The following is a 22990-nucleotide window of genomic DNA, read 5'->3' as shown; positions in this document are numbered from 1 at the left end:
TCCCGGCCCTGGTTCGGCCGGCAGCAGGCTCCCCTGCCTGCGTCCTGGCAGCAGCCTCCCCTGCCTGCATCCCGCGTGGCCCCGTCCTCACCAGCGTGGCGCCGTGGTCCCGGGGGGCATTGAGGTCTGCCCCCTCCTGCAGCAGGCTCCGGATGTCCTCCAGCATATGCAGCTCGGGCAAGGCCCGGGCCCGCTCGATGCTGTCCTGGGTGATGCCTGCGGGGCAGCGGGCTCAGGGCTCCACCCCCAGCACACCACCCGCCGCGCCCTGCGCCCTGCTGCCCCGGCAGGCAGGCAGGGCTGCACTCACCACGGCTGGCCATGGCCGTCTCCAGGCAGTCCAGTGTCTGCTCGTCCTCACACAGGTCATAGGGCATGTTCCCGTCCGTGTTGACTGCCAGGAGGTCGGCACCACTGCGGGAAGGGTGGATGGGGCGCTGGTCACAGGGCCCTTCTCCGCCAGCGTAGGCCCCCAGGACCCTCTCAGAGGCCTTCCACCTAGGGCTGCCTCAGAGGGGCCCAGACCTCACCTGCCGCAGTGAGAGGCGGCCCCTTGGCCCTGGGTGCTGTCCTGGGGCCAGGTGGGCTGTCCTGCAGTCTCCACCAAGTCTGATTTTTCAGGTTCCTGGCACCCCTCTGCCCCCATGAACATGTACAGTGGGCCCACTTGCCACGAGGGGGTGCCAAGACTCTGGGGGCCCCAGGCAGCAGAAGGTGGTGGGGAGAGAGCCTGGGTGTCAGGAGAGCACTGTGGGGAGCTGAAGGAGGGCCCGAAACACAAGGCTGGATACCCACTGTGGAGGGGCATGGAGTGGGGCTAGGGGCCGCCTGTGCGCACCCCCTTGCTGCCCCGTGACGCTGCACACCCAGCCCGTCCCACTCCAAGGCATCTGTGTGCAAACGGGAGCCACTGCCATCCACCCCCACACCCACCAGTGTTGCCCAGACTGCTCCACGGCCAGCCAGCGGGGGACTCCTGGGTCCTGGCGAAGCTGACCACCCTCTCCATTCACCAAGGCGGCTGTTCAGGAGCACAGCCCTGCTCTGCCCTCCTTGTTAACGGCCCCACCTGTGTCCAGGTACCCCCTTGTCAATTTCTCCCTCGTGGCTCTGACCAGAACGGCATTTCTCTATGCAGACCCTGGGAAGGCCAGGAGACCAGAGCAGGTCAAGGCCTGTCCTAAAGGAGTTCCACGCTCTTCGTGGTGTGAGCAGCCTGGCAGGCGGAGGACCACACTGCCCTGCATACGTGCTAGTTCCCTTGGGGTGGCAGCATCCGTGGTCTCGGCCCAGGTCCCGCTCTGCACGCCAGGGTGCGGCAGGGTAAGCAAAGGTCAGTGGGAACACAAGAGGCCAGGGTCCAGGCACACTTTCCCACAGAGATGAGATGCCTGGGCGGTGTCTCCAGATGAACTACCCACTGCAAGGAAGGTCCTGCCTGGCCCTGGCCCAGCTGCAGCCCCTCCCTGATAGAGACGCCCACTCCAGCCACACCTGCTCCCAGCGGGCCCTACCCAGCAATGAGCAGCTCCACCAGGTGCAGGTGGCCACAGGTGGCCGCGGCGTGCAAGGGTGTCCAGCACTCACTGTCACGGGCATTGACCTTGGCCCCAGCCTCCAGGAGCTGCTGCACCATCTCCCGGAAGTCATCGATGCAGCTCTGCAAAGCACGTGGCCTGAGTGCCCGAGCCGCGGGCCGGGGCCCCGTCCTCTCCTCGCACCCTCAGCGAGGCTGACCTGATGCAGGGCGGTCAGGCCGTCCTCATTGGCCAGGTCAGGGCTGACCCCACTCTCGAGGAACTGACGGACTGCAGAGAGGAGGGGGGCGCGTTCAGGGCACAGGAGTCCCACCACAGGCCAGCGCCATCCTGCTCAGGTCCCTGCACCTGGGGTACCTGGGCTGACGGCTGTGTGTAGCTGGGAGAGCAGAGGACGGGGAGAGAGGCGGTGGTACAGGTGGCAGGAGGGACACCAGAGCCCAGGCCGAGGGCTCAGGAGCTGGGCCCCTAAGTGGGGTACAGACAGCAGCACTCTGCCTCTACCTTCCAGCAGGGCGCCCTCCTGAGTCATGGCACTAGGGCCCTCCTGTGTGACAGCCGCCTCCACTGTCGTCCCCCGGGCCTGGGTGCTGGTACCTTCTGTCAGCCATCCCTGTCAAGTCCCATGCTTCCCCCAGCCTTCCTCTCTTGCTCTCTCTCACACGCACACACACTCACACACACCCACACTCACACCCCCCACACACACACTCACACACACACCCCTTCTCTGGCACTTGCAGCCCCCCAGCCCTGCACCGCTGTAGCCAAGAGTGTGGGCCCAAGGTGCCCGGGCCTGGCCCTCCCTGGCTGCACCCTCCCCGCAGCTCCCATGCACCGGCCTGGGGCACACCCTGCCCCTCCTTGCCCTCTGCACCCCAGCTTCTACGGCAGAGGCCTCTGCCCTGGAGGGAGGCAGAAGGCACACTCGGGAGCCTCCCAGGAGAGCAGAGGGGCTGTGAGCATGTGGGCACAGGAAAGGAACAGGAAGCCTGCCCAAAGTTCAGGCCTGTTGTCTGGGAAGGTTCTGATGGGAAGAAGGGAGAACTCAGAGGCAGAGCCAGGGGCAGGCATCGAGGGAGCCAGGCCGTACGGGGAGCCCCACTCCCCGTGCTCTAACCTGCCCAGGTGGGCTCCACCGTACTCCTGTATGGAGGCTCAGGACCTAGGCAAGCAGGTGTCCAGAGCAAAGCCCAGCGCCCTGGCCAGAGGCGGCAAAGACTGGGCGGCTCCCAGCCCACCCAGGGCCCCCGCCCACCCCCTCAGGCCTCACCTTCACTGCAGGAGCCTCCGCAGGCTGGCCTGTGAGGGCTACCCTGGGGCTCCCACCACTTGGGGTCTGTGGCTAAGGACGCTGGGCCTCGCCCTTGGCGGACCTCTCGAGGCCTGCGCCGGGGGACAGGGACAGGGCTGCCTGCCGTGCATGGCTGGCCCACACTCGCCTTCCTCCAGGTCATTCCGGGCAGCCGCCTCCAGAAGGGCAACGCTGGGGGGGAAGAGGACCCGCTTCTGTGGCCGGCCGTCGGCCACCTCCTTCTGTGACTGCGTCCGCAGGCCTCTCCTGCCATGGGCCTCCTTCTCGGCCTGGGCCCACATCTTCACCTGCTGGGCACGTCGCTTCTGGGCGTGCTTCAGCCGCTCCTGTGTGCTCATCCTGCCCACCGTGGGCATCTCTGCCAGCAGCTCCAGGTGCTCGGCCATGGCGGGGGCTGCCTGCCAGGGGGGCTGCTGGGGGCACCGGACGGGGAAGCGCGGGGGCCAGGCTGGGCCTGCGAGGCGGGGCAGCTGGCTGGACTGGCGCCCTGGGGGGCATCCCCTCTCTAAGGCTCAGTGTCCTCTGCCCCTGGCAAGGCTGGGTCAGGAGGCCCCCCGCTGTGACCAGACCCGGGCAGCCATGAGGGGCCCGGGCCCCAGGCAGAAAGGGCAGCAAGGGAGGGCGCCTGCAGCCGGCCTCCCAGGGCCCTGGCACCTCGGCTGCTCGATGGACAAGGCCTCCCTCCCTCGTCCTGGACCCGGCCAGCCTCAGTTCAGGGTCTGAAGCTAATGACCCAGATAACGGAGTTGCAGCTCGCTGGCGCCTTGCCGAGGGGAAGAGGAGGCCAGGGCAAGGGGCAGAGGCCCCGGGAGCCCTAAAAGCCCCTCTCACCTAACAGGCCTTAGGGGACCAGGTGGGGTCTAGGAGCAGCCATGGCGGGGGCCTTTCCTCCCCACACCCCCAGCCTTCTGGGGTCGGTGCTAACGAGGAGGTGTGGCCACAGGGGGCCTGGGCGGGCGTGTGTCCAGAGTCCCAGGGTCCGGCCCCCAGCGCCTGGGGCCGAGGCTCTCTAAGCGGCCAGGGCACCGAGGGTACAGCGGGCCTGGCAACTGTGTCTTCAGGAAGGCGTCCCCTTCGCAGGAGCCGGCGGCCCAGCTGTGCACGGCAGGCGCTCCCGCTGGCCTGAGAGGAGGAAGCAGGAAGCGCGTCAAGGCCAGACGGCGGCGACGGCTCCACCCGGAGCCCCGCCCTGTGTGAGGGCGAGCCCTGCCCGGGAGATCCTGGCGGAGGGGAGGGGGCTGGCAGTGCCCGCAGTCTGGCCCACACGCTCGCCGTTTCCAGCAAGGGCCTGCAGGCTGTGCGGCTGAGAGAGGGGCGCAGGGCCGGCACTGCCAGCTCGCTGCGGCCTTCCTAAGAGGCGGCCCCTCGAGGCCTCCGGCTCAGCCCTTGCCCCGCAGCGCCCCTGACCTGTGCGCCCTGGGCCGGGCCGGCTGGCCAAGGTCACCTTCTCCTTGGGCTCTCCCGGACTCCCCGAGCGCTGTGCGGCCTAGGCCTTCCCGAGAGCAGGCCCTGCCGCCTGGACACCGGGCCGCCCTGCTGCTCGGCCACAGCTGCGGAGGGCGGAGGGCCTGGCCTGGCCTGCCCCGCACCCCAGCTCCTCAACACCCGAGTCTGGGCCTCTTCCTCGCCGGGCTTTCTGTTTCTAGCTCAGGCCACTCGGTGCTTCGCTTCCCTCTGCCATCCTGGGCGGCGGTCCAAGCCCTGGTTGTGTGAATGCAGGCGCAGGTGGCCTGCCTGACAGACAGGTGGGCCGGCAGCTGGGCTGGGGCACAGCCCCACAGTCCCCACCATGGCCCGTCCTGCGCAGCACGCCCGGTGTGCTCACTAGGCATGATCCCAGGACACTCCTCGGGAGGCCATGGCCATGCTCCACCTAGAAGGTACCCACCGGCAGCTCAGCCTGCCCACCGGGAGTCCCCGTTCCCACTCGGCCAGACCTTGTGGCCATCTAGAGACTGACCCAGGCTTCTTCTGGCCAGACTTGTACTCAGGGGTCTCAGTGAGTGCCCCCTTCTTTCTGGAGGGGGACTGTCCTGGGCCAGATCAAGTGAGGTCAGGTCCCTCCTGCCCCGGGACCCCCAGTGTGTTGGGAGCCTCGCATTACAGCTCTGCCTCGCCCTGGACTTTGCTGGTACTCCAGCTATCCGCTCTGCGAGCCAGGCCTCAGAGGCTACCAGGGGACAGGAAAGAGCCCTCCAGGCAGACAGCCCCCAGCTGGCCACCTCTGCAGATGAGCTGCCTAGCCCCCCTGCCTGGATCCCCCAAGTCCCACCTCTGCCCTGACCGAGACAGGCAGGAGGCCTGCAGGCACCGTGGCAACTCCCCACCCATTAGGCTGGGGGTGGATCCCAGACCAAACCCAAGGCGTGGCAGGGCTTTCACTGGCTCTGTAAGACTCTCCCTCCCTGCTGGCCACTCACAGGCAGCCTCAGGTTCCCCTGGAGGGAGCTGGGACCCCCTGCAGCCCACACATGGGATCTTCACCTGTCTGGGGTAGGTCTCTGAAGAGCCTGCCCCAAGAGACGCGGGAAGGAGGAGCAACGCACTCTGCCCAGGGCCACCCCCGACCCCGTCACAGAGGATGCTGCCCCCACCTGTCCACGAGGGAGGAGGTCCCCTGCAGGCCAAGGCTCCACGGCAGAGCGGGCTCACAGGGCCTCAGCGACCATCTTCTCCAAGTGGGCGCCAACATCAGAGCCACAGCCCGATTTTGTTAAGTTTGACAAGATTTAGGAGATGTCATCTACCCCATCATTTTATGGAAGAAAAGAGATTCTGACGCCCACGTCCTACAGAAATTCCCCTAGAGGGGACTTCCCTGATGGCCCAGTGGTTAGGACTGCATGGTTCCACTGCACGGGTTCGATTCCCTCATCGGGGAGCTAAGACCCCTGCATGCGGGGGAGCAGGGTAGGGGACAGAAAACAACCTAAAATAGAGTAACCACCAGCTTTTCAAATTGAACAGATGTTGTGTTTTCTAGCTGTTGTTTTCTTATTTTGAAAGCCACCCATGAACATACATGTGGGGCAGGATCTGAAGGCTCACCCAGGCCCACCCCTGTGCCCCAGGCAGCACGGGGCTCAGGATAGAGACCTGCTCCCTGTGGGCCCCCAACGGCCCGGGCACTGCACACTGGAGACTCTGGTCTCCTGCTGGGCTACAGCAGCTCAACCGGGTCCTCAGCCCCCTACTCTGGGGGCCCCACCTGCCTGAAGCCCCAGGTCCCCTCTGGGCCCCTTTAGCAGTACTCCTTGCTGGAAGCTGCCTGAGGACAGTCTGCATGTGACCTTGGGCGGGTCCTTGGGCCGCTGGACTGCCTCCTCTGAGAGAAAGGTGACCCCAGGGAGTGTCAGGACCCCGCTGCAGTGGGCGCCCACCCTGGAACAGTCTCCACGGGGGGCAGCACAGTGCCCAGCCCCCGGCCCCCCCAGGCTGAGTCTGAGCTCTCCGCCTGTCCCCCCTCCTCAAGCCCCACTCTTCCGCCTCCTCCTAGCCACGCAGTCCAGGAACGGTCCCCCCAAGCTGCAAGACTCACCCCTCAGCTGAGCCACAGAGGCCAGGACAGCTCAGTGGAGTCCCAACAACTGCCCACCGCACCACACCCAGGCCAAGGGGGCCAAGCAGGGCGGCTGCCGCCTCAGTCCACAAATCCTGCCCCAAGCCTCCCTGGAATGTCAAACAGAGATAATCTGGACGATTTTTCCACTTCTCAGCTCCATGCCTGAGGCGCTGCATGGGAGTGTGGGGCTGAGGTGGGAGGAGCCTTCTGGAAGGACAGTGGCCACTGCCCCTCATCCTCTGAGCCCACGGCACTTATGTCCAGAGTCTGTGGAGAGTACCCCTGACACCCGGCTCATGGGCCCCAGCCCAGGCCCTCGGTGTGGACAGACACACGCTGGCCTGAGTGTCTCAGCGGCCCCTCCCCAACCACAGTCCCAGCCCCAGCACCGGCAGGTCCCTGTCATTATCCCCACCTCCCACCTGGGGAACTGAGGCCTAAACCCATGGGGCCCTGCTGACGACACCACCGTCCTGCCTCTCATGCCCACTTCCCAGCATCTGTGAGAATCAGGGACAGCGTAGCAAGACCCCAGAGCCTTTGAGGGTCGGGAAGTGTCCCTTCACTCGCCCAGGGACAGGGAGGCTGTGCTTTGCTCAGAGAGAAGAAAGGAGAGATGAAGGGGCGGGGGAGGGGGAGTGGGGTGCCCACCTCCCCTCAGGTTCTGGGGGCTTCGCATCCCTGTCCTGCTTAAGGGTTGCTGGAGCTGGTTTTCCTTGTGGCTTTATCTACGACAGCAGAAGATGGGGAGTGACCAGCTGCTCCTCACTCTGGGAAGAGCAACGTGTGTGTCGCCATCCTGCAGAGTCACACACACAAACGTGCCCGTCAGCAGGTGAGGGCATGTAAATGTCATGGGCGAGGGGCTGGGGCTTGGTTGCCGAAACGCCGAGGCAGAGCTGACCGCGCCGCGTTGCAGGCGGGGCGTCTGTTTGCTCGGGGACCACAAGTAGCTGGGCTTCACCCCTGGCCGACCCCCTGCCCCATCCCCTCACCCTTCCACCCCAGCCCGGCTCACCTGGGAAGCCTCCCATCCCCGCTGCATATCCGGCTGCCGCAGGCACAAGTCCACCAAGGGCACCGTTCGTCCCGCAAAGGACCAGCCAGCTGGGGGCCCACCCGGTCCATGCCCAGGGCCACGTGCTGGGACCTCGGGTGGGGACCTGCTCAGGGAGGGAACCCGACGCCCCAAGGGCAGGGTCCGGCTCACAACAGACACTCCGCCAGTGGTCTGGCTGTGCCGTCCCCAGCCCTGCCCCACGGGCCTGGCCTGGGGGTGGCCTAGGGTCGGGGCACAAGGAAAACTGGTCTCCCTCAGAGCAGGCGCAGGACGTGCGCTGGTGGGGAGGAGGGCCCACCTGACGGGCCCAGGGAGGGGTCGGGGGCACCGCCAGCAGCAGCGGGGCGGGCTGGGCTGGGGGCACTGGGAGGCGTGCGCAGCAAGGACGGAGAGGCCAGGAGCCAAGCAGCTGGGTGGGTGGGCGGCGGGCTCCTCCTCGCACTGGTGCGGGACCCATGGAGGAGCCGACCTGGGGGTGCCCCAGGGGCACACACCTGCCTCCAGCAGGCCTGTTCTAGAACGTTCTAGAAGCTAATCCCACAGCACTACCATCAGGCCCCTCACTGCAGCAGCCTTTCGTCCTACACGTCTATCAAAGGGTCATTAAGTAAGGCCCTAAGGGGCTTATGAGGAAGCCTCCTATGCACCCTCATGAGAAGGTCACTAAGAAACTGTTCAGTGAAGGAAAAAAGGTGCAAAATCTGTACATGATAAGCAACTTCTGTGTGAGCACACACGTAAACCTGTATCAGAAACACAGGACAGGAGAGAAGCAACGGGAAGGGCCTCAGGCGGGGCGGGGGCGGGGCGGGGGTGCAGGCGGGCGGCACCAGAGCTTTGGGTCACTCCTGTTGTTTCGATTTTGAGCCACGTGAAGGTAAACCTCTTCGGAACAACATTTGGGGCTCTGTTCAGGGAGGGCAGGTGTGAGCACACCTGTCAGGTATCGGGTGCAGCCTCGGGGGGCGGGGACTAACAGGACCAGCCCGTGCCAGGGTCAGCAGAGGAGCTGGCCTCAGCCTGGGCCTGGGGAGCCCAGAGGCTTCCAGACAAATGAGTGATGTGATCGGATCTGGGGGGTGGGGGGACCTGGCAGGAGAGACGACGGGACCCGCACACACCCCCGGCAGCGGTGGACAGGAGAGGAGCCACAGCCGGAGGGCAGGACAGGCTGCCTGATGCGAGGAAAGCACCAGTGAGGGGCAGACGGAGGACGGAGGCCTGAGGAGCGGGCCGAGCAGCGTCCACGCGAGCAGGGGCCAGGACGCCCAGGAGAGAGTGCGTGCAAGTGAGTGGTCAGCAGAGGCACAAACGGGAGAACTGAGCGGGGGCCTCAGGGAAGGCCTGCTCCAGTGGGCGGCAGGGCGGGACGCCACCTCTCTCCTCACACCAGAACCAATCCAGATGCGTCACTGACACAGCCGCAGGAAAAATAAAGCCACAGGAGTGCCAGCAGTAAGAAGGCAAGACCGTCTGTGTGACCCCAGCAAAGGGGAAAGAAAGCCTTTCTAAGCTTGACACAAAACCCAGAAACCAAAAAGAAAACTGATGCATCCGACTGCGCTAGATCTGTTAAATGTGTGCGCTGTAAAACAAAACAATTCAAAACGAAACTATAAAATCAAAAGACAAACGGTCAACTGAGTAAAAACATTTGCAATAAACAGGACAAAGTGGTCCTCACGTCAATCATGACGGCCGCACACAGGGACAGAGCACGGATCCCCCTGGAAACATCCAGATAGATACTCAACTCCCTGATAATCAACACATGCAAACTGGAAGTAGGACATGAGCGTGGACGGCACCCGCGGCTGGACCACAAAGGCTGAGAGCGCCAACCCTAAAGGACGCGCCTGAGTAACTACTCAAGTGTAGAAAGCCTCGGACCTGCTCGGCCAAGGCCCGCCCTGCAGGCACACAGGTGGTCTCCTCGCGGCGGCCCAGCAGCAGTCCCCGAGTCGGAGGAGCAGTGGGCTCGGACGTGGTGGGGGCCCCACCTCCTGAGAGTCTCAGACGACGTGCGCGGGAGGCGAGAGAGGCTTCGTGAGAGACGTGGCACAGAGGAGGGGTCTCCTGACCCTGCTCTCTGCCCCCCAGTCCTGACACCCTCCCCGGGGGCCAGGCTCCAGCATCCCCCCACGCCCTCAGCCCCATCACTCAGCCCTTGCTCTCCCCCGACCGCGGCCCCTCCTCCCTGCTCCCTTCCCGCCAGCCTTCTCCGGGGCTGCTTTTTCCTCTCCCCGCCTCACCCCCAGGCCTGGAAGTGCCACGACCCCTCTTCCTGCTGCAGCCTGCAGCCCCTTCCCCCTGCTCCCCCCAAGAGTCCTGGCTGACGCGTCCATCGCCCGTCGGCCGCCCCCCCCCCCCCCCCCCGCCCCCGCCCACGCGTCGCCGCACCGCTGCATCAGGCCTGAACTCCCGTGCGCCACCCTTCAGCTCCCTGCCCCTCGGTGTTGACCTCTTCTTCCTGCCAGTGACCTCATCCTCTGCCTCAACGACGCCCTAGACTCTGTCACCTCCAGTAACCCCCGACCCCACCCCGGCATCTCGGTTCAACACCCGGTTCCCTGCCCATCACCCCTCCCAGCTCACTGCTGCCTCCAGCGCCCCAGAGCCCCAGGATGACATGTCCTCAAGCAGCAGCTTCAAGCCCCATCAGCACACGCTCCCTGGCCCTGCCACTTCACTGAGCTTGTCAGAAAGTCCCAGGCGCGGCCCAACGCAACGGCCCCAACTCTGAATGTACCAGCAAAGCTGCTGACTGAAGACCCCGCTCAGACACGACAGCGCTAAAGCTTCGGGAAACCCTACAGCTTCCCTCTCCCCTTCTCTTCTGCATCCTCACACTCAGCTACCGACACGTTTCCTGACAAGACAGAAGCCATAAGAAGAGGACATCCACCCCTGTGGAAAAGTCACCAGCCACTGCGCCCACCCACAGGGCCTTCCAGCCCCACCCCAGGATCCTCCAGGACAATCTCTCAGCATCAGCTCTCTCCTCTGGACCCTTGCCCTCGGCAGAGTGACGCTCCCAACCTAATTTACAAACACAGCAAACCCTTCTGGAGGAGACAAGGGTGTCTGCTATCACTAGTTCCATTCATATTGTATTAACACTTTTAGCCAGTGCAACTGGGCAAGAAAAAGAAAGAAAATGAATAAGAATAGGAAGGGCAGGGGAACTCCCTGCCTGTCCAGTGGTTAAGACTCCACAATTTCACTGCTGAGGGGCCAGGTTTGATCCCTGGTCAGGGAACTAAGATCCTACAAGCCGCGTGCTGTGGCCAAAATACATACATACATACATATATGTATATATACACACACACACACACACACACACACACACACGCGCGCGTACACGTATAAAAGAACAAGAAGGGTAGGAAAAAACTCAGTATTTGTGAATGACATATTGTGTATGATAAATACCTGAAAGGTTCTAGAAAACTATTAGAATATGAGAACACAGCAATAGTAATAGATACAAGTTGTTTTTTTAAAAAAATATTTATTTATTTATTTTGGCTGCACCGGGTTTTAGTTGTGGCATGCGGGATCTTTGTTGTGGCATGCAGACTCTTAGTTGTGGCTTGCATGCGGGATCTAGTTCCCCAACCAGGGATCGAACCCGGGCCCCCTGCATTGGGAGCACGGAGTCTTACCCACTGGACTGCCACGGAAGTCCCGTTGATAGATACAAGGTTAATGTACAAAAATCTATTATATCTATAAATGCCAGCAACAGTTAGAAGATAAAAAATTGTAATGATGGTATTTATAATACTAAGTGTCCAAAAGCATCAATGTCTAGGAATAAATCTAATAAAAGATGTACAAGGTCTCCACACAGAAAATCACTGAACCTTACTGAAACACGAGAGAAGGACCAAAAGGGACACACTGCGCTTAGGGGTCAAAAGACTGAACTCTAAAGATGCCATTTTCCCCCAAATTCATCTAAGATTCAATGCAATCCCAATCAAAATCCCACTGGTTCTATCTGAAATTCACAAACTGATTCTCCATTTAATAGGAAATGCCAAAGGGCAAGAATTGTCAGTACAATCCTAAAAAGAGACAAATCTGAAGTGCTTAGGGATAGAGAAATAGACTGACAGAACAGAACGGAGTCCAGAAACAGTTACACATGCACAGACATTCAATTTATGACACTGCAGAGCAGCAGAAAAAGAGTCTTTTCAATAAATGGCGCTGGGACAGCTGAACAGCCACATGCAAAAGCTCACCTTGACCCCACCCCCAGGTGAGCTGTGCGCCTACACATGAAAGGTGAGGCAGCACAGCATCTATGAAGACTGGACACCAAAAGCACAGTCCATAAATGACAAATTAGATAGACCTCATCAAAATTTAGACGTTTTGTCCTGCTAAAGACCCTGTGAAGTGCGCCAGAAGACATGCTATTGCCTGGAGAACATATTTGCAAACCACAAACAGAACAAAGGACTTTTATCTAGTGGACACAGAGAAGTTTCAAAACTCAGCAGTGAGAAAACAGACACTCCTATTAGAAAAGGGGCAAAATGTGAACAGGCATTTCACTAAAGAGGATGCGGATGGCAGCAAAGCCCACGAGAAGATGCGGAACAGCACTGGCCACTGGGAAAATGCAAACGGAAATCACAGTGGCCGTCAGACGGCAAGGACGGGACAAGGACGGGTCTCGCCCAGCGCTGCTAGGGATGGGAGGCGCACGGCCACCCGGAAAACAGTCTGCTGTTTCTTAAAACTAAACATGCATTTATCATACGACCCTGCAGCTGCACTCGTGGGCATTTATCTCAGAGAATGAACACTTAAGGGTTTCACACAAAGACCTGTACGTGAATTTCAGAGCAATTTCATGCATAAACTGGAAACAACCCAGATGTCCTTCACTGGGTGAATAGTTAACCACACTCCGGTCCACCCACCCCACAGAACACCCCTCAACGATGAAAAGAGCCCACGACAGATGCACACGGCCAGGATGGATATGGACGGTGCTCTGCTCTTCCCCCAGTCACATCCTGCGTGGCCCGGTCCACCCAGCATTCTCAATGGGGTGGGGGTGGGGTGAGGAAGGAGGTGGCCAGGGCCACATAGGGCAGCCGAGGGTCCTCGACTGTGGTGGTCACACCGTTCGACACAAGTGATCAGATCGCACCTGTGTGCGCACACCCTTGGGTGTACGTAAAACTGGTAAAATCTGAAAGGGTCAATGGAGTGCGTCCACGCCTGTGTCCCAGACCAGACTCTGCACCACAGCCATGTGCCCTTGGGGACAGGGGAAGGGTTCGGGGCTTCCCGAACCCTTTCTCCTCAAACTGAAATTTTAAAAGTGTGAAGGGACTTCCCTGGCCGTCCAGTGGTTAAGACTCCGTGCTTCCACTGCAGGGGACACGGGTTCAGGGAACTAAGATCCCCGCAAAAGATAAAAAATTTAAAAAAGAGTGAAAAAGCAAGCCACAGAGTAGGAAGTGGTAAAAACAACTGATATAAAAAGAACGACTAAATGGGACTTCCCTGGTGGTCCAGTGGGTAAGACTCTGCACTCCCAAGGCAGGGGGCCCGGGTTCGATCCCTAGTCGGGGAACTAGATCCCACGTGCCACAACGGAGATCCCGTGTGCGACGACTAAGACCTAGCACAGCCAAGATAAATAAATAAATAAACACTTAAAAAAAAACCTCACTAAGAAACCTCCACCAAATTGGAAAATGGGCCGAAGACTTCAGGAGCCCCTTCACATCAATACACACAATGAGGGGCCCCAGGTCAACAGTCATCAGGGAAATGCACACGCAACCCAAAACACCGGCACCTGCCCGCCCACCCGTGGGGAGACCGAGCATTAGGGAAGGCGCGGGGTGACCGTGACTGTCCCTGCTCACGGGGGTGCCCGTGGACCATACACCTTCCACCAGCCGCCCACTCCACGCACTGTCCCCAACAGAAACGTGTCCGGGCCCCACACTGGGCCTATATGGGGGACAGCGCTACAGAGGATATTCCCAGGACAGCTGGCCAACTGGGACCTGGGCTGGGGACTCGAGTGCCGCATCCACACCGATCCCCTGAGGCTTCAGGCTGCGCTTGGTCACAGAAGCAGAAGCGTGGACTCAAGAATTAAGGGCGCTAACAGCCTCCCCAGCACCTAGCAGCAGACTGGGGAGGGGCAGCGTCGCACAGCCCGCACTTAGCACGCGTCGGGATGCGCTCTGAGCCCAGCCCTGGGCCCCTCGGCCGCGCTCGCACCCAGCCGGACACGCTCACAGGTCCTTCCAGACGCACAAGCCTCTCAAAGCCAATGCAGGGCTGGTGTTACGGGTCCCCGGCCCTGAGGGGCCCCTCCTCCAGGCCCCAGTCTCTCACCGTGCCCCAGCCTGAGCCTCCTGACGGCCCACAGGTCTGGGGAACCCGCCATGAGCAGCCCCTCCTGTGGCCCCGGCCCCCAGCAGCCCCCACAGCGCTCGGCCTCAGGGCTCCCAAGGACCCCTAGGAAGTGCCGCTGCACCGGGAGCGCCCTCAGCACCGGTCACGGCCGCCGTGGCGCGGCAACCCCGACACCACAACCGTCACCGAGGCAGACCCGGGCTGCGTGGCGCGGCAACCCCGACACCACAGCCGTCACCGAGGCAGACCCGGGCTGCAGGAGGCCAGCGTCTCCCGCGCCCCCCACCCACCAGCAGCACTCACGGCCCTGCTCCTCCCAGGCTGGCATTGGAGGGAAGGGCGGCGGGTGACCCACACAGCTACCAGGTGCCCACCTCACGGGCAGGAAGCAGCGGCCGGGCCTAGTGAAGGTTGGTGCGAAGGCCCAGAGGAGCACACCTGGCAGCTGTGAGAACTGGGGAGCAGGTAAGGGCGGGAGTGAGGAGACCCATGGCATGGCTGGATCCTCATCTCAAGGAGGGGCACTGACAGCACCAGAAGTGAGGCCAGAGTGCCATCCTGGGGCCCCTCCCTCCAGCCCACTCCTGCCCCCAGCCCCCACTGGGTCTTCATCTTTCACAGGGCCTCTACCTGCTGCCCTGCTCCTAGTCGGGGGTCCAGCCCCTCTCCGCACTGCAGCCCCAGGGCATTGAAATCGCAAGGCTCAACCCAGTCTCCCCCGTGCGTGAAACGGTCCTAAGGCCCTGCTGGCCCCATGAAAGGTCCATGCTTCTTACACAGCCCATGACATCCTGGGCCCAGGGCCTGCGTAGGATCCCAGCCAAGACTCAGCAGCCCTGCCCATCACCCCACTGTCCAGCCAGGCTAGACCTCGTGTCGGTCCTGCATGCCCTGCCTCTCAGGTCTGGAGGAACAGGGGTCCCCGTGCCTGGGATGGGCTCCTACACAGGCTTCCCCAGCGTATTGGGGTGCCCTGTTAAAAACGTTTTATTGTGAAGTGTGATACTGTGAAAATTAATAAACAGAAACCTCATTTAAACTGGAGTCAGGGGAATTCCCTGGCGGTCCAGTGGTTAGGACTCCACACTTCCACTGCAGGGGGCCTGGGCTCGATCCCTGGTCAGGGAACTAAGATCCCGCTAGCCACAGCCAAAAAATAAATAAATAAAAATTAAAAATAAATAAAATAAAATGGAGTCAGGAGGCCAGAAGGGGGAGCTCTCACACCCTGTCACTCCACCTCAGCTGCAGACCCAGCAGGAGGAAGGTTACCGCTTACTACCCAGCAGGAGGAAGGAAGATTTTCTCCCCGCCCGGCAACAGCTCAACCAATGAAAAACCACTAAACTTCAAACTCCCAGTTTCCTCCAATGGACTCTGTTTAGAACAGCCCCTCCCAACTCCCCTTCTCCTCTATAAAAGAGTTTCTTCTTTTCGTTCTCCAGACTTGCCTGTGGTTCCCCATGGATTGCAGGTCCTCAATTGCAATTCTTTGCTCCTCTAAAATAAACCCATTTTCCTGATAAAATAACTGGCTGTTTTAAGTCAACAATACCAGTACAGGGGCTTCCCTGGTGGCACAGTGGTTGAGAGTCCACCTGCCGGGTTCGTGCCCCGGTCTGGGAAGATCCCACATGCTGCGGAGCGGCTGGGCCCGTGAGCCATGGCCGCTGGGCCTGCGCGTCCGGAGCCTGTGCTCCGCAACGGGAGAGGCCACGGCAGTGAGAGGCCCGCGTACTGCAAAAAAAAAAAAAAAAAATACAAGTACAGAAAGTGCAAAAAAAACAATGCACATAAAATGGAAACACAAAACCACGTGAGCTCCACCCCATGAGGGTGTCAAGCAGCTCCCCAGAGCCCTCCTTCCACTCCCCCTCGCAGTGGTCACCACCTGGCTTCTCTTTACGCCTGCACACCCCCATACACCTTCGGAACAGCAGAGCGCAGTGCTGGCCGGCTGAACGTCCAGGTGGGGCTGGGCCTCATGCTCTGAGCTACCTCACTCCCGTCATGGGCGTGGGATCCACCCCTTCTGAGGTATGTGCCCTAGGCTTTCTGCCTTGGGCTGAGTAACAGTCCACTACAGGCCTGTTTACACAGCTCGGGGTACACTTCTGAGGGCCTAGGGCAGCTTGGGTGTGGGCCTGTGAATGACAGGCTGCCGTGAACACCCTGTCCACAGACACTGGTGCACAGCCGCCAACTGCAGCCTATATGACATGCATCAATGGATGCTACCACTACTTTTCAAAGTGGTACAAGTTTACAGTCCCAACAGCAATGGAGAGACATTCCAGTTGCTTTATACAAAACACATTCGTTTTGTCACTCTGGTGTGTGGGCCGTGGTATCGCCCTGCAGCCAATTTGCAGTTCTCTAAGAATTAATCAGATGAGACATCTTTCTAAAGACTAGTCTCCTATATTATCTTCTGAAAGTAGCATAGTTTCCATCACATTTAGGTCTGTAGTCCACCTGGAGCTAGTGTTTGTGTATAGTGTAAAGTAGGGAATCTATAGTGGTTTAAAGATATGCCCACAAGTTATTTGACACTCTTCCCTTGAAAAGGTGGAGCCTAATTCCCCTCCCCTTAAATGTGGGCTGCACTTAGTCACTTGCTTATAATGAATACAGAGTGTGGCAGACGTGACAGTGTGACACCCAAGATTAGGATGTGAAAGGCACTGTGACTGAGACATCCCTGCTCTCCCTTTTAGGTCATTCACTCTGGGGGAAGCCAGCCACCTCCCACTGGGACCGGCAAGGGAGCCAGCTTGGAAGCAGACTCCCCGCCCCAGTCAAGTCTTCAGAAAATGTGTGAGATCCTGAGCCAGAATCATCCAGCTGAGCTGCTCCTGGACTCCTGACCCACAGAGATTGAGATAATAAATGCTGGGGTTTTGTTTGGTTTTTGAAAAAACATTTATTTCTTTGGCTGTGCCAGGTCTTCGTTGCGGCACGCAGGATCTTTGTTGCTGCGTGCGGGATCTTTTTTTTTAGTTGCGGCATGTGAACTCTTCATTGTGACACGTGGGATCCAGTTCCCTGACCAGAGATTGAACCTGGGCCCCCTGCATGGGGAGCGCAGGGTCTTAGGCACTGGGCCACCAGGGAAGCCCCAATAAATGTTGTTTCAAGCTGCTATATTCGGAGGCAATTTGTTACACATCAATAATAACTAGTACAGGCTCCAGTTGCATTTTTCTTCCACATTTATATCCAATTGTCCCAGCACCATTTATTTAAAAGCTGCTTCTTGGGATTTCCCTAGCGGCGCAGGGTTAAGAATCCGCCTGCCAACGCAGGGGACGTGGGTTCGATCCCTGGTCCGGGAAGATCCCACAGGCCGCGGAGCAACTAAGCCCATGTGCCACAACTACCGAGCCTGCGCTCTAGAGCCCACGAGCCACAACTACTGAGCCCACACGCCACAACTACTGAAGCCCGCGCACCTAGAGCCCGTGCTCCTCAACGAGAAGCCACTACAATGAGAAGCCTGCACATCACAACGAAGAGTAAACCCCATTCAGCACAACTACAGAAAGTCCGCGTGCAGCATCGAAGACCCAACGCAACCAAAAATAACCAAAAATAAAATAAATAAATAAATATTTTTAAAAAAAGAAAAAAAAAGGTGCTTCTCTCCACGCTGTTCTGCAGCACCACCTTGGTAATAAATTAAGTTCCCATACATATGTGAACCTGTCCGAGCCTCTTGACTCTGTCCCGTCCGTCCTAAGCCTGTGCTACAGTGTCCTCCCACTGTAGCTTTGTAACGAGTCTCCTCTCTGGCTTACTTACTCCTACTCATCTTCTGGCCTCAGTTTCCTTCCTGACCCCTCCCATGAGATCTGTGTCCTTTTTCAGTGATCTCAATACTCCTCAAACTTCCCTCAGCAGTAGAACCATAGGAAATTGAAGCTATTTCAAAGCTGTGACCTACAAAAATGAAATTTCATTTGGCTCTGTTACAACTGCCCAGCTGACAATCCTGTGAGGAAGGAGGACCCCAAGACGCTGGCACGTTTGTGCACACGGTGCTTGCAGCCCCCTAGGTCCCTGGGCCAGAGCAGGCACTGGAGATCCGTTTGGACCACGTGAGTGAGGGACTGCCAGCAAGGTGTGGCAGCACTGTTGTGGGGGCTGGAGAACCTGGGAGGGCCACTCCCCAGAAGCCAGGGGCACTCCAAAGCTCCCTCGTCCATTTCCCTTCCCTTTGCCACCCAGCTCTGAAAGAAATCTAATAAACTAACTCACAGCAAGGTGTCAGAAGTCTAGATGGCCAAATGAAAGAAGTTGGGCAGCTGGAGGCATCTGCATTTGAAAAGAGATTCAAAGAGAACTGAGGATAAAAGCCACCCTGGTGGTCCAGTGGTTAGCACTCTGTGCTCTCACTGCCGAGGTCCGGGGTTCAATCCCTGGTCAGGGAACTAAGTCCCACAAGCCACGCAGTGCAGCCAAAAACAAACAAAAAAACAAAAAGCCAACCCACGCTCAGCTAGGAGGAGAAAGGACGGGCTTCCAGAGGCCTGAGCACCACACCTTCCTAAAGGCCAGGCCACAGGCTTGATCCCGGCTGCCGCGGTGCTGCACGCAGCCTCTTTGGCTTCATGACTCTGATGGGCCAGGACCTCACCGTGTAGACTTGGAAATGAAGGTCTGTCAAGTACAGCAGTGTTAAAACCAAAATAACAAAAGTGGGCTCTGGAGGGGGCAGCATTGTGACCCTGGGTTTGCTCTGCTTCGAACCTCAGTCACCCACACACACGTCACACACAATGATGCTGGGCCTGGGGCTGGGCAAGATGCTGCCAGAAGCACGGGGCTGGAGAGTTACGGGGTGGGGAGGGGCACTGAGGCCACAAAGCTTTAGAAGAAGACATGTGTGGGGTCCAGATGACCACACTGCAACCTCCACACACCTAGCAGGAGAACTAGAGGGGCATCCAGAAGAGAGCTCATGATCAGTTTACACATTCCTGAGGTCACAGGGAAGAAGGTAGCAGCCCCAGAGCAGAGAGAGGGGCGCTGCGTGGGGGAGGTGTCCGGGCATGACCTGAGGCCAGAAACACACCAGGAGACTGGTAACACGAAACACAGCCAAATCCTGCGAACTTGAAGCCCGGTGAAAACACTCTAGGGGTGCAGGAGTTGGGACAACAGGCCCACAGATGAGGAGACATAGTTTGTGCACAATGCCTGGCTCTGAAGACAGAAAGACTGACATCGTCTCCAACTTCTGCACCACAGGACAGTGAACTAGGGTACGGAATAGAACGTGACCCTGCTGACCGTGCAGTGTGATAGCAAAGGCATATTCCACTTCTGGGTATACAAGCAAAAGAACTGAAATCTGGGACTCAGCTACGGGCACACCAAAGTTCACAGCAGCATTATTCACCATAGCTAAAAAGCAGAAGCTCGAATGCCCATCGACAGATGAAGAAATAAACAAAATGTGGTATATACATACAATGGAATATTCAGCCATGCAAAGGAATGAAATTCTGATACGTGTTACAAATGTATCAGACAAAAGGACATATATTGTATGAGTTCCCTTTATATAATAGGTAAATTCAGAGATAGAAAGAAGAATGGTGGTTGCCTGGGGCTGGGGGGAGGGGGAGTAAGGAAGTACTGTTTAATGGACAGATTTTCTGCTTCAGGTAATTAAAAAGTTCTGGAAGGGCTTCCCTGGTGGCGCCGTGGTTGAGAGTCCGCCTGCCGATGCAGGGGACACGGGTTCGTGCCCCGGTCCGGGAAGATCCCGCATGCCGCGGAGCGGCTGGGCCCGTGAGCCATGGCCGCTGGGCCTGTGCGTTCGGAGCCTGTGCTCTGCAACGGGAGAGGCCACAACAGTGAGAGGCCTGCGTACCGCAAAAAAAATGAAAAAAAAGTTCTGGAAATTGAGAGTGATGATAGTTGCGCAACACTGTAAATGTATTTAACCCTAAAAAAAAATTAGGAAGACAGACCATATGCTGGAACTTAATATAAGATTCAATAAGTTTACAAGGAATGAAAGCATACAGAGAAAGTTCACCGACCACATTAGAATTAAACTAGAACTCAATAAAAAAAGATATCTGGAAAAATTCCCAAATATTTGGAAACTTTAAAGCATACTTCTAAATAACCTACAGGCTAAGGAAGGAATCAAGATGGAAAGTAGAACATATTTTGAACTGAATGAAAATGAAAACCTATCAAATATGTGAGATGCACTTAAAGCAGGTTTTAGAAGGAAATTTCTACCTTTGAATGCTTAAATAACAAGAAAGGTTATTTCTTTCAATGACCAAAGCTTCCAACTTAATCAATGACCAAAGCTTCCAACTTAATAAGAAGCTAGAAAAAGAGAAGAAAATTCAGCCCAAAGTAAGTAAAAAGAAATAATAAGAACAAAAACTAATGAAATATAAAATAGACAAAAAGAGAAAAATATTGAAACTAAAAGTTGTTCCTTTGAAAATGTTGATAAAATCAATAAAACTCTTGCTGAACTGATCAAGAAAAGAAGACAAAAATTACCAATAGCATGAAAGAAAAAGGGGATATCACTATAGATCCTACAGACAACTAAAAGGATAAAAATGAGAATGTTCTGAACAATTTATGATAATAAACTTAACAACTTAAGTCAGCAGTCGACAAACTACAGCCTATGGACTGAATCGGCTACCATCTGTTTTTGTAAATAAAGTTTTATTAGAATACAACCATGCTCATTTGTTCATGTATTGTCTATGGCTGTTTCATGGTACAGTAAGAGATGAGTAACCACAACAGAGACCATATGGCCTGAAAAGCCTAAAACATTTACTATTTGGCCCTTTATAGAGAAAAATTGCCATGCTTGACTTAAGATAAATGGGCAAATTACCGGAATGAAACAAATTATCAAAATGGGCTCAAGAAGAAACAGAAAACCTGAACAGCCCTATATCTATCAAAGGAATTAAATTTCCAGTTAAAAATTTTCCCACAAAGAAACTCCAAGCCCAGATGGCTTTACTAGCAGATTATAACAAACATTTAAAGAAGATATAATACAGAACCTACAAAAATGCTTTCTAAAAATAGAAGAGGAAGAAACACATCCCAACTTGTTTTATAAAGCCAGTATTACCCTGACTCCAAAGCCAAAGACACAACAATTTAAGAATACCACAGACTGATTTCTTCATGAATAGTTGCAAAAATTCTTTAAAACACGTTACTAAATTGAATCCAGGAATATATAAGAAGGATAATACATCTTGACCAACTGTGGTTTATTCCAAGAATGAAAGATTGGTTTAACATTTAAAAAATTAACATAGGGGACTTCCCTGGTGATGCAGTGGTTAAGAATCCGCCTGACAATGCAGGGGACACGGGTTCGTGCCCCGGTCCGGGAAGATCCCACATGCCACGGAGCGGCTGGGCCTGTGAGCCATGGCCGCTGAGCCTGCGCGTCCGGAGCCTGTGCTCCGCAACGGGAGAGGCCACAACAGTGAGAGGCCCCCTACCGCAAAAACAAACAAACAAACAAAAACAAACAAACAAAAAAACAGAGACCTACATAAATAGATCTGTAGCTTCAATACAATCCCAATCAAAATGCCAGTAAGCCCTTTTGTAAAAATTCTCAAATTTATATAGGACTACATAATATCTTGAAGAGCCAAAATGATTTGAAAAAGAAAAACCAAGTTGGAAAATTAACACTACTTAACCTCAAGGCTTATTATAAAGCTACAATAATCAAATATGTGGGATATTAGCAATAAGATCAATGAATATAAAATAGGGAATCCAGAAATACACCCAAACATATACTGTCGATTGATTTTCAACAAGGCTGTTAAGGTAATACAATGGGGAGAGAATGGTCTTCAAAAATGGTGTTGGAATGACTGGATATCCACGGAAAACAATGATCCTTGACCTCTTGACCATAAGAGAAAGCATAAACCATAAAGGGAAAAAAATGACAAACTGAACTTCATCAAAATTAAAAGTATCTGCTGTTCAAGACCCTGGCAACAAAATTAAACGTCGGGACTTCCCTGGTGGTCCAGTGGCTAGGACTCCGTGCTCCCAATGCAGGGGGCGTGGGTTCGATCCCTGGTCAGAGAACTAAATCCCACATGCAGCGACTAAGAGTTCGCGTGCTGCAACTAAGACCCAGCACAGCCAAATTAAAGAAAGAGAGAGAGAGAGAAAGGGAAAGAGAGAGAGAAAGAAAGGGAGAAGGACAGAAGTAAGGAAAGAAAGAAAATGAAAAGCCAAGCCACAGACTGAGAACATTTCTGCAATACATGTGTCTGGCAAAGGACTTGCGTCCTAAACATACAAGGAATCCTTAAAGCTTGACGAGACAAACGGCCCATGCTTACGGGTAAAAGATTTATTAGGCACATCACAAAAGAAGACACACAAATAGCCAATAAAATAAGGACATGAAAAGATGCGCAACACCGTTCATCATTAAGGAAATGCCAATTAAAGGCACAACGAGCTACCAACACTCGCAAGAATGGCTAAACTTTAAAAGAATGACGAGAGGATATGGAACTGGGAATGTAAAATGATACAACCATTTTGGAAAGTAGTTTGGTACTTTTTTATAGAGTTAAACACAAATACGCATTTCAACCATCATTTCTATCAACTCAACCCAAGAGAAAGAAAGTATATGTCCACACAAAGACTTGTAGACACGAGTATTCACAGCAGTTTTATTCATAACAGCCCAAAACTGGAAAGAATCAAAATGTCCATCAACAGGTGTGTGCACAGAGAGTAAACGGTGGTGTATCTATGCGGTGGGTACCAGACATTCGGCAACAAAGGCAGAACGGACCACACATACATGCAGCCATGTGAATTTCCAAAACGCTCTGTCTGGACAAAGAAGTTAGGCACAAAAGTGTTCATTCTGTACGCTTCCATTCATGTGATATTCTTAAAAAAAAAAAAAGGGACAGTGAATCTATAAAAACAAAAAGTAGGGACTTCCCTGGTGGCGCAGTGGTTAAGAATCCGCCTGCCAACGCAGGGGACACAGGTTCGAGCCCTGCTCTGGGAAGATCCCACATGCCGCGGAGCAACAAAGCCCGTGCGCC

At 56.1% G+C, this 22990-nt stretch overlaps 1 protein-coding gene and 1 long non-coding RNA gene across 9 annotated transcripts in view; one reads left to right on the top strand and one right to left on the bottom strand.

The window, feature by feature from the left end:
- PPP1R16A (protein phosphatase 1 regulatory subunit 16A) overlaps positions 1-22990 on the bottom strand; it is a 28934-nt gene that overhangs the window by 1691 nt on the left and 4253 nt on the right. For 3 of the 8 annotated variants that reach the window (XM_027132202.1, XM_027132201.1, XM_027132204.1), the window contains exons 2-5: positions 2981-3975; positions 1738-1808; positions 1515-1660; positions 92-414 (exon numbers count right to left, since the gene is read on the bottom strand). In XM_027132202.1, the coding sequence (XP_026988003.1) occupies positions 92-414; positions 1515-1660; positions 1738-1808; positions 2981-3239 (799 nt within the window). In that variant the 5' untranslated portion in view covers positions 3240-3975. Of the gene's footprint in view, positions 1-91; positions 415-1514; positions 1661-1737; positions 1809-2811; positions 4027-22990 lie in introns of those variants that run through there. The other 5 variants (XM_027132207.1, XM_027132200.1, XM_027132206.1 and 2 more) reach the window with 5 other exon arrangements.
- On the top strand, positions 384-5817 carry LOC113633775 (uncharacterized). Its single transcript, XR_003438324.1, has 3 exons — positions 384-1333; positions 2991-3227; positions 3934-5817. It is a non-coding gene; the product is annotated as an uncharacterized LOC113633775 (long non-coding RNA).

The sequence above is a fragment of the Aethalodelphis obliquidens genome, unplaced genomic scaffold, assembly GCF_003676395.1.
Source record: "Aethalodelphis obliquidens isolate GAN/ISIS:26980383/991018 unplaced genomic scaffold, ASM367639v1 scaffold41, whole genome shotgun sequence".
Lineage (NCBI taxonomy): Eukaryota > Metazoa > Chordata > Mammalia > Artiodactyla > Delphinidae > Aethalodelphis > Aethalodelphis obliquidens.
The sequence above is the reverse complement of the archived record's forward strand: the minus strand, read 5'-3'. Positions and strand labels throughout refer to the sequence as shown.